We start from the raw sequence: 12,100 nt of genomic DNA, 5'->3' as shown, positions 1-12,100 counted from the left end.
ACAGTCATATGTGAAATAAAAATATAATACACATAGTGGCAATTTCATAAATAATAAAGGAGCGATAACGTTCAATGAAACAATTAAAACTGAAAATTGAAAGAACTCATATATAATAACGAAATTACAGCAATAAAAGAATTATAACAGAAAATACGAAATATGTATACGTAACTATTTGCATGTTTTCTCATGGGGAGCAATGATTAACCGCTTTTAAGAAGGTTTTGAAAGCATCTTCTCTAGAAAACCGTACTTCTCCTTCTACACAAATATGCAGATGATCTGCAAGCAGGTCAGCTGATATCCTACTTTTTAAACCTAGTTTCACGGTCCTCCACGAGCTTTCGACTGTCTTTTATTGTGTATAAAAGACAATACGTTTATTATGTTAAAAGTTTTTAAAGTTTATACAAGTTAGTTATTGTTCAAAAATCAGTATCGGTTGGTTATATCGATAGTCAAGTAATATCGGTTGGTTATATCGATAGTCAATTAATATCGGTTGGTTATATCGATTGTCAAGTAATATCGGTTGGTTATATCGATAGTTAAGTAAATCGTTTATCAATATCGATATAAAAAAACAGGGTCCACTTATAGTACTCTGTCCCTGAATTACAGTATATTATTTCTCGTCGAAGTCACGAAGTTGGACATGCGGATAATTATACACCTTCTCTCCTAAGGAAATAGTTCGCGGTAAAATAATAATAAATGAAATATTTTCGTGGAAATGTATAATATGTCAGATATAAATAGTAAGTTGGGTGAGAGATGAAATATTTATTTTCTAAAACATTCTCCTATGTCAGGAGTTTTATAGTAGTCATTAACATAGGTCAGTGGTCATTAATCATTTGATGGTCTAATGATAATGTATTCCAACTTTTTCTACCCCAAATTAACTATTGTAAGTCATTGTTAATAAGATGAAAATGACATTGACTTGTCCAGAAAAAAATCAATAACACGTAAACGTGTTAATTGAGACTTCCGGTCACTGATTAATTCTCAACGTCTTTAAAAATACTTCAACCAACACATATTGAAAACAATGTTCCAGTTCAATCTTCTTCGTTACTATTGTGTTCTGGTGTTGCAAAACATAATGAAGGCGAACAGTGATTTAAATTATTACACTGGATTTTTCCTAGTTGCGCGATCCACACTCTCGGAAAAGTACTACATCCATCTAACATGCATAGATAATAAAAAAGTACAAGAGCTGTAGTATTTCTTACGACAGACAATAAAATGGTGGTATGCGAGAATGTACCTTTATCCGTGAATGGCACTTTTCGTGTAACTTCCCATGAAACCTGTTCTATCCTACAGCTATAGTCAAAGGCATTGTTGAATAAATCATTACTCGTCTAGTGGTCTAGGAGTACAATTAACTCCTGGTTCATGCTTTCAAAGAAATACAATAAGGAAAACAAAGCGAATAAGTGCTATTAAGTGAACGTTGCATTTACTAAATATGAATCGTAATAGTATCATTTACGAAACTGCCTTTCAGAAAGTACGAAAAATATGTGTTACGTCTACTTCAACTGAAAAATTTTTTTAGTAAGAATGGTGACCATTCTATCTCATATTAATTATTGTTTTGTATTTTAGTTTGTGAAGCTGAAGCCCTATATCGTTTATATAAACCAGTTACTTCACTATTTATTTCACTATTGTACTCGAACAGAATTTTAAACCCGAAAACTGGGACGCTCAGAAATCATGTTACTAGAAAATTCTGGAACCGTTTACTTTTTAACAAAATTAAAAGTTTTTAGTTAAAAAAATATTTTAAAACTTACCTATTTATTCGTAAGCGTTTTAAAGTGTAACATATAAAATTGAACGTCGTATTTTATCTGTTTTATAACAATCAAACGCGTTAAACCGTGGAAAGAACTCTCCATCACAATTACCTACCTGGCCAAACAAGAAGACGATTTCAACAAACGAGATTTAAAACGAACAGCCCCTTTCCTTTTTTAAGTTATGTGTATAATTTTTCTTGAACATATTCTATTCCTGAGATTATATTTTGTGTAAAGATTTGTCATATTTATAATTAGAATGTATAGAATGAAAAAACTCCAAAGACTTCATTTCATATACATTATTTTGCTTAATCACAATAATATAGAATATTCTATACATGCATATTAGATAACTTGGGAAGGTTAGTCAAAATAATAAGAAAATGAAGAGGTTATCTAAAAACATTCTGATTTGTTCAGTAATGTGATGAGGTTCTGATTTGTAACGTAAAAGTAAAGTCAATATGTATTATTTTACCAGGCGAAATTAGGGCTAATAAGCCCTCTCTAACACTTAACCTGAGGAGTAACGGCTTAAAAATTACTTCCGAACCACCACCAATAGCCGGGTAGGCGGGCTGCTTGCAAGGTCAGGATCGTTCAGCGGTCACTCACACTCATCCAAGCAGCAGCCACACTCGTCGTCGTTGCCTGCTTGAGGTAACCGTTGTACCCGCTATACTGCGCTTTGGTCATTGTACTGTATTTGTATAGTTTTTCAGTGATTAAATCGTTGAGTTTACTTATTTCTTTTAATCTTATTCTGTCTTTCTTCCGTAAAAAACATTTTGGAATCAATTGAGCGATAGATTTGACATTTTCTATGAAATTTATTTGGCTTATCGTTTGAGAAGCTGAACCGTCTGCAGTATATCTCAAGAAGGGTTGGGTTACAGACCAGTTTTTACTAAGCTGAACTGTCTGCAGTATATCTCAAGAAAGGTTGGGTTATATACCAGTATTTACGAAAGTGAACTGTCTGCAGTATATCTCAATAAGGGTTGGGTTACAGACCAGTATTTACGAAACTGAATTGTCTGCAGTATATCTCAAGAAGGGTTGGGTTACAGACCAGTATTTACGAAGCTGAACTGTCTGCAGTATATGTCAAGAAGGGTTGGGTTACAGACCAGTATTTACGAAGCTGAACTGTCTGCAGTATATCTCAAGAAAGGTTGGGTTATATACCAGTATTTACGAAAGTGAACTGTCTGCAGTATATCTCAAGAAGGGTTGGGTTACAGACCAGTATTTACGAAGCTGAACTGTCTGCAGTATATCTCAAGAAGGGTTGGGTTACAGACCAGTATTTACGAAACTGAACTGTCTGCAGTATATGTCAAGAAGGGTTGGGTTACAGACCAGTATTTACGAAGCTGAATTGTCTGCAGTATATCTCAAGAAGAGTTGGGTTACAGACCAGTATTTACGAAACTGAATTGTCTGCAGTATATCTCAATAAGGTTGGGTTACAGACCAGTATTTACGAAACTGAATTGTCTGCAGTATATCTCAAGAAGGGTTAGGTTACAGACCAGTATTTACGAAACTGAACTGTCTGCAGTATATCTCAATAAGGGTTGGGTTACAGACCAGTATTTACGAAACTGAATTGTCTGCAGTATATCTCAAGAAGGGTTGGGTTACAGACCAGTATTTACGAAGCTGAACTGTCTGCAGTATATCTCAAGAAGGGTTGGGTTACAGACCAGTATTTACGAAGCTGAACTGTCTGCAGTATATCTCAAGAAGGGTTGGGTTACAGACCAGTATTTACGAAGCTGAACTGTCTGCAGTATATGTCAAGAAGGGTTGGGTTACAGACCAGTATTTACGAAGCTGAACTGTCTGCAGTATATCTCAAGAAAGGGTTGGGTTATATACCAGTATTTACGAAAGTGAACTGTCTGCAGTATATCTCAAGAAGGGTTGGGTTACAGACCAGTATTTACGAGCTGTCTGCAGTATATCTCAAGAAGGGTTGGGTTACAGACCAGTATTTACGAAGCTGAACTGTCTGCAGTATATCTCAAGAAGGGTTGGGTTACAGACCAGTATTTACGAAACTGAACTGTCTGCAGTATATCTCAAGAAGGGTTGGGTTACAGACCAGTATTTACGAAACTGAACTGTCTGCAGTATATGTCAAGAAGGGTTGGGTTACAGACCAGTATTTACGAAGCTGAATTGTCTGCAGTATATCTCAAGAAGAGTTGGGTTACAGACCAGTATTTACGAAACTGAATTGTCTGCAGTATATCTCAATAAGGGTTGGGTTACAGACCAGTATTTACGAAACTGAATTGTCTGCAGTATATCTCAAGAAGGGTTGGGTTACAGACCAGTATTTACGAAACTGAACTGTCTGCAGTATATCTCAATAAGGGTTGGGTTACAGACCAGTATTTACGAAACTGAATTGTCTGCAGTATATCTCAAGAAGGGTTGGGTTACAGACCAGTATTTACGAAGCTGAACTGTCTGCAGTATATCTCAAGAAGGGTTGGGTTACAGACCAGTATTTACGAAGCTGAACTGTCTGCAGTATATCTCAAGAAGGGTTGGGTTACAGACCAGTATTTACGAAGCTGAACTGTCTGCAGTATATGTCAAGAAGGGTTGGGTTACAGACCAGTATTTACGAAGCTGAACTGTCTGCAGTATATCTCAAGAAAGGTTGGGTTATATACCAGTATTTACGAAAGTGAACTGTCTGCAGTATATCTCAAGAAGGGTTGGGTTACAGACCAGTATTTACGAAGCTGAACTGTCTGCAGTATATCTCAAGAAGGGTTGGGTTACAGACCAGTATTTACGAAACTGAACTGTCTGCAGTATATGTCAAGAAGGGTTGGGTTACAGACCAGTATTTACGAAGCTGAATTGTCTGCAGTATATCTCAAGAAGAGTTGGGTTACAGACCAGTATTTACGAAACTGAATTGTCTGCAGTATATCTCAATCAGGGTTGGGTTACAGACCAGTATTTACGAAACTGAATTGTCTGCAGTATATCTCAAGAAGGGTTGGGTTACAGACCAGTATTTACGAAACTGAACTGTCTGCAGTATATCTCAATAAGGGTTGGGTTACAGACCAGTATTTACGAAACTGAATTGTCTGCAGTATATCTCAAGAAGGGTTGGGTTACAGACCAGTATTTACGAAGCTGAACTGTCTGCAGTATATCTCAAGAAGGGTTGGGTTACAGACCAGTATTTACGAAGCTGAACTGTCTGCAGTATATGTCAAGAAGGGTTGGGTTACAGACCAGTATTTACGAAACTGAACTGTCTGCAGTATATCTCAAGAAGGGTTGGGTTACAGACCAGTATTTACGAAGCTGAACTGTCTGCAGTATATGTCAAGAAGGGTTGGGTTACAGACCAGTATTTACGAAACTGAACTGTCTGCAGTATATGTCAAGAAGGGTTGGGTTACAGACCAGTATTTACGAAGCTGAACTGTCTGCACCAGTATTTACAAGAAAGGTTGCAGTATACCAGTTTACTGCAGTAATCTCAAGAACTGTTGGGTTACAGACCAGTATTTACGAAGCTGAACTGTTACAGACCAGTATTTACGAAGCTGAACTGTCTGCAGTATATCTCAAGAAGGGTTGGGTTACAGACCAGTATTTACGAAACTGAACTGTCTGCAGTATATGTCAAGAAGGGTTGGGTTACAGACCAGTATTTACGAAACTGAATTGTCTGCAGTATATCTCAAGAAGGGTTGGGTTACAGACCAGTATTTACGAAACTGAACTGTCTGCAGTATATCTCAAGAAGGGTTGGGTTACAGACCAGTATTTACGAAACTGAACTGTCTGCAGTATATCTCAAGAAGGGTTGGGTTACAGACCAGTATTTACGAAACTGAACTTGTCTGCAGTATATCTCAAGAAGGGTTGGGTTACAGACCAGTATTTACGAAGCTGAACTGTCTGCAGTATATCTCAAGAAGGGTTGGGTTACAGACCAGTATTTACGAAGCTGAACTGTCTGCAGTATATCTCAAGAAGGGTTGGGTTACAGACCAGTATTTACGAAGCTGAACTGTCTGCAGTATATCTCAAGAAGGGTTGGGTTACAGACCAGTATTTACGAAGCTGAACTGTCTGCAGTATATCTCAAGAAAGGTTGGGTTATATACCAGTATTTACGAAAGTGAACTGTCTGCAGTATATCTCAAGAAGGGTTGGGTTACAGACCAGTATTTACGAAGCTGAACTGTCTGCAGTATATCTCAAGAAGGGTTGGGTTACAGACCAGTATTTACGAAACTGAACTGTCTGCAGTATATGTCAAGAAGGGTTGGGTTACAGACCAGTATTTACGAAGCTGAATTGTCTGCAGTATATCTCAAGAAGGGTTGGGTTACAGACCAGTATTTACGAAACTGAATTGTCTGCAGTATATCTCAAGAAGGGTTGGGTTACAGACCAGTATTTACGAAACTGAATTGTCTGCAGTATATCTCAAGAAGGGTTGGGTTACAGACCAGTATTTACGAAACTGAACTGTCTGCAGTATATCTCAAGAAGGGTTGGGTTACAGACCAGTATTTACGAAACTGAATTGTCTGCAGTATATCTCAAGAAGGGTTGGGTTACAGACCAGTATTTACGAAGCTGAACTGTCTGCAGTATATCTCAAGAAGGGTTGGGTTACAGACCAGTATTTACGAAACTGAACTGTCTGCAGTATATGTCAAGAAGGGTTGGGTTACAGACCAGTATTTACGAAACTGAACTGTCTGCAGTATATGTCAAGAAGGGTTGGGTTACAGACCAGTATTTACGAAGCTGAACTGTCTGCAGTATATGTCAAGAAGGGTTGGGTTACAGACCAGTATTTACGAAACTGAATTGTCTGCAGTATATCTCAAGAAGGGTTGGGTTACAGACCAGTATTTACGAAGCTGAACTGTCTGCAGTATATCTCAAGAAGGGTTGGGTTACAGACCAGTATTTACGAAGCTGAACTGTCTGCAGTATATCAAGAATGTCTGCAGTATATCTCAAGAAGGGTTGGGTTACAGACCAGTATTTACGAAACTGAACTGTCTGCAGTATATCTCAAGAAGGGTTGGGTTACAGACCAGTATTTACGAAACTGAATTGTCTGCAGTATATCTCAAGAAGGGTTGGGTTACAGACCAGTATTTACGAAAGTGAACTGTCTGCAGTATATCTCAAGAAGGGTTGGGTTACAGACCAGTATTTACGAAACTGAACTGTCTGCAGTATATCTCAAGAAGGGTTGGGTTACAGACCAGTATTTACGAAACTGAACTGTCTGCAGTATATCTCAAGAAGGGTTGGGTTACAGACCAGTATTTACGAAAGTGAACTGTCTGCAGTATATCTCAAGAAGGGTTGGGTTACAGACCAGTATTTACGAAACTGAATTGTCTGCAGTATATCTCAAGAAGGGTTGGGTTACAGACCAGTATTTACGAAACTGAATTGTCTGCAGTATATCTCAAGAAGGGTTGGGTTACAGACCAGTATTTACGAAAGTGAACTGTCTGCAGTATATCTCAAGAAGGGTTGGGTTACAGACCAGTATTTACGAAGCTGAACTGTCTGCAGTATATCTCAAGAAGGGTTGGGTTACAGACCAGTATTTACGAAGCTGAACTGTCTGCAGTATATGTCAAGAAGGGTTGGGTTACAGACCAGTATTTACGAAGCTGAACTGTCTGCAGTATATCTCAAGAAGGGTTGGGTTATAGACCAGGGTAGTCATGAATGTGCATGTTCGACGGTGGTGCATCTCTCCATGGGATTTGGTTGAGCGTTAGTGAAGTCCATCACTGAAAGGGATTGCAAATTTTACTTCCGTCTCTATAGGACACCCCTATTCTACCATTAGAAAAGCAGATTAATCACGTGAAATATAACCTGATGTAATTTGTCAAATTAAAATAAAATATCATACCTTAGCAACGATGTAAAGTGTGATATTTTCAGAGTTTGCAGTCCGTCCAAGAATTTCAGCTTATCCCACTTCGTCCAGGCCTTATTTTCAAATTTTTAATGAATTAATTGCTGACCCACAGTCCTTAATTAATTAAAAACAGCTGTTTTTGGAAAATATAGTACATACGTAAACCATACATTTTATCTGGACACGTTTAATTAAATTTAGCAGTATTTCTCCTTGCACAATGTTTTACAGATTCATAAATCCTACAATTTGAAAGTTATCAACTATTTTTACCTGCTTCAACGAACAAGGAAAATGCAGACAGTTTCTTTCACAAACAAATCACAACTTAGTAAACCAGTTATACAAATAGCTCTTTCTCTTTCCTTTAGGGCTTCCCAACAAAGAATGAAAGGACAAAACAACAAAACTTTCAATACTTTGGGCATTATTATGGTATATAACTGGAGATAATATTACAGCTAGAATAAAAATACATGTACCTTTAGATGCAACAAAACTAAAGTCACATTTTACATGCACTGTTCAACGGGATATATATATATATATTATATATATATATATATTATCCCGTATAATATATATATATATATTATATATAGTTATAATATATATATATTATATATATATATTATAATATATATATATATAATATATATAATTATATATATATATATATATATATATATATATATAATGTTTTGAATTAATAGACTTGCAACTGATGAAACTTGATTTATTTCATGTAAAGGTAAAAATTATACTTCGTGCTATTTTATAATCTTTAGTTATAATAAAAAGGATCTAAAGATAAGATGGTTTTAGTATTTTAGAACAATAAGTTTATTGTTCACATCACAACTTGACTTAGGTTATCAAGGCAGAAAGGTTTGTATTATAACTAGTTTCATACATGAATAATAAACAATAAAGATTATTTATTACTGACCAAATGATATGGGTTTGCAGCAAATAAGCCATTACTGGAAAGACAGAAAAACTCTTTACAACCAAACGAACTGACGGATTTAAGAAGTGTTTTAGTATTAAATATTCGGCATATTAATGTGTGGAACACAAACAAATCCATTACAATGCACACATGATAGGAACACAAACGTAAAACATGATAGATGCAAAAATGTAAGCGCAAATACAAAGCAATATTGGATAGAAATAGCCAAATCGTAAAAACGGGACTTGAAAGGAGCCATGAACTGAAACAAGTTTACAAATGGGATATCAATGAGTTGGGACTTCGTATTCGACTAGCTTTCTCATGAAAACTCATGTCTTAGGTGACATAATGGATGTTATTCTAATCCGGTGTCAGGAAGCATGAGGATATCACAAGGGACACAAAGAATTCCTTATTTTGTAAAGTGGTATTCTGTAGAAGCAAGGGTAGAACTTGGTAAGCGCACAAAGACTTTTGGACCCGACGATACATAACTAGTGACACAGGCAGAACAGTCCACAGCCGCTGCTATAATTGACAGAATTTGATGAAAGGTTTAACTCTATCTTTGATAACAAAGGACCTCATCAGGTTTTCCCGGATTTTGCAGCTCAACACCAAGGTGGTTTTTGGAACAGATTCTGATGCGGCAGACAAAGCTTTGTTTCCCCAAAAGTATTTTCAGCAAAAACGCCACTGGTAAATACATGATGCTGGAAGTGCTAAAAAAGGATTTTCTGAAGAGCCAGTAAAACTTTATTTCCATAATTCAACAGAAAGGGAGATTGCTAAGGGAAATATGTCTACCGGAGCTTGAACACGCAAAGGGGAAGACTAAGACTGCTAGGAATGACTGTGGGTATACAGTAGATATAATTAAGAACAGCCAAATTGGCGATAAGAATTTCCAAGGTTACCATTCGAGGAAAAAGAAGAGATAGGAAAGTTAGAGTCGGCCATTGAACAACTCTTGCCTGACTATTCGGTCTGGAAAATAGTCTCTGATCTGCAAGGTTGAATTAGTATCTCTGCGTATTAATTTAGTAAGAGTGCTGAAAAACAAGCATTCTGAGGAATGATGATGCAATGACCATGGTGTGCAGCATATATGTTATTATCCTGTTTAGTAGAAGAATCGCATTATGGTCTTCTGACAACATAATAGACACTCATTGTAGTGCGCCGGAAGTGTTCCTGAGAGCGGCAGCGTACCAGTTTAGTACCAGTAAGTGAGTGAGTCACACTTACTGGTACTAAATTATGCACTTACTGTGTTGATGAATATAATGCATTACCATAAGTATGGATAATAACTACTCAACGGTTTTGTAGGAACGATTTCAAAGTTATGTGTATAATTCTAGAAACCTATAAGATTTTATAAAATGCAAAGACCACTCTCGAAGAAATAAATAACGCTTAGTATATGTCTCTACTATTCTCGAAATCATAGGCGTATCTAGGAAGACCTAATTGGTGGAGAGGGGGATTTTACAACTACAGAAAAATCTAGGAATTGTCCATGCCTCTCAGTTAATCTGCGATCCAACTGTATCCGGAATATGTCTTAATGCAATAATATTCAAAAATTGGAAATTTTACAGCCTTCTGAGAGTATATTATTCTTATTTATGCTTCCCAAAATGGTTACAACTCGTCAAAATTATTGGTGACGACGCGATAACATATAAAGGTAAGAAACCAACGTTATATTAAAGGGATTTATAGGGGCTCTGGAAAATTCCTAATTCTAAGGCAAGTCACACCCTCTATTTTTTACCTTGAATTTATAGATTATAAAATGGCCTCCAGAATACACGAGAATTGGAATTTTTTTTATTGAAATAATATGTATTATGCATTTATATATTTTTTCATTTCAAACCATGTAATCTATGTTAAAAATCTATTGGAATTCAAACCGATATATGTTCGATTATATACAGAGATAAAATTACATATTTAATCATAACACATGAAATACGTAACCATGTTTTTAATAGGTGAGTGGTTGACGTCCACTCATAGACGCATTAGACCGGGATAAATTGCGGGTATAAACTAACTTATAAACAAAAAATACGAACTTATAGTTAACTATTTACAAAACACAATATTTTGCTGTATTGTGGATATTCGATTTTATCTTAATTAATTTCATGATTAATCATAATCCTTGCGTTTTAATAAATTTAAAATCTAAATACAGTAGCACTTTGTATCTGAGACTCTCAGGACATAAAACATAACAAACAGAAATATGTTTCATTACATAAAAAAAGTTTGGCAATTCAAATGTTTTAGTTTATCACTGATGCGATTAGAGTACTAAAGTATGTGCGTATGCACGTTTGCGTGTGGTACGAGTTATAAAAATTAGGCACTTAAATCGAATAAAACAGAGTACGTAAACATATTGAAAGTTGTAAATACAAATGTACTCCATGGGTGAAATTAATTCCGACTGCCTTCATTCAGTCTTGTCAACCTTGATATTTATCGAATTATCTCCTACCCTAAACAAACTTACATAAAGACACCGTCAGCGACCGTAAGACTGCTGGAGGCGGTCTCCTTGGTAGTGCAGGCGGCTGGGAGCACTTCTACACTGACCCGAGCCTCCCGCTTGTCCATGTACGTCTGCAAGGAGCTCTGGAGTCCAGGGTTCGAGCATGAGGCAGGCACACAGATTCCCCATCGCGTCAGGCTCCACTGCAACACACAGCATTGGATTGTACTGGGTTCAGTTAAATAGGAAAATAACAGTGAAGGTGTTGTTCTATTTTAGTATAATATTTTTTTGTTATCTAGTGAACAACATAAAGGAATTCCAAAAAACCCAAAATTTCAAAAACTTCTACACACTCGTATCCCAGACCTTAAGTACTTTTGATTCCCACAAACATTTTTTTATCCTCCCAGTTCAATAGTGAATCCCAAACATAAATAAATCTCGCTTTACTGTATTAAGTATCCTAACCTGATAAATAATTGAATACTCAAGCGTTAGAAAGTTCTGTTAAGTATTATTGTGTAATTAATTTTTTGTTAGTTTTTTTTTGTTTCAGAAGCTAGAAAAAAATATATAATATAATTTGTGTGAAATTGATTCCTTGAGTAACAACAACAATTTCTTGAATTAATTTACAACACACAGCATTGGATTGTAATGGGTTCAGAAAAATAGGAAGATAATAGTGAAGGCGTTATTCTATTTTAGTACAGTCATTTTGTGCTTATCTATAAAAAAAGGTAAAGGAGTTCCAAAAAAATCCAAAATTTCAAAAAATCTCATAACTCGTACCTTTGACATTTAGCACTTTTGATTCCCATAAATATTTTTTATTCTCACATTTCAACAGTAAA

At 36.1% G+C, this 12,100-nt stretch overlaps 1 protein-coding gene across 1 annotated transcript in view; it reads right to left on the bottom strand.

The window, feature by feature from the left end:
* Positions 1-12,100, bottom strand: part of LOC124356645 (nose resistant to fluoxetine protein 6-like) — a 57,124-nt gene that overhangs the window by 24,206 nt on the left and 20,818 nt on the right. The window contains exon 4 of the mRNA XM_046807771.1: positions 11,265-11,446. Within this exon, the coding sequence (XP_046663727.1) occupies positions 11,265-11,446 (182 nt within the window). The remainder of the gene's footprint in view (positions 1-11,264; positions 11,447-12,100) is intronic.

Source organism: Homalodisca vitripennis, chromosome 3, assembly GCF_021130785.1.
Source record: "Homalodisca vitripennis isolate AUS2020 chromosome 3, UT_GWSS_2.1, whole genome shotgun sequence".
NCBI classification, from domain to species: domain Eukaryota; kingdom Metazoa; phylum Arthropoda; class Insecta; order Hemiptera; family Cicadellidae; genus Homalodisca; species Homalodisca vitripennis.
The sequence above is the reverse complement of the archived record's forward strand: the minus strand, read 5'-3'. Positions and strand labels throughout refer to the sequence as shown.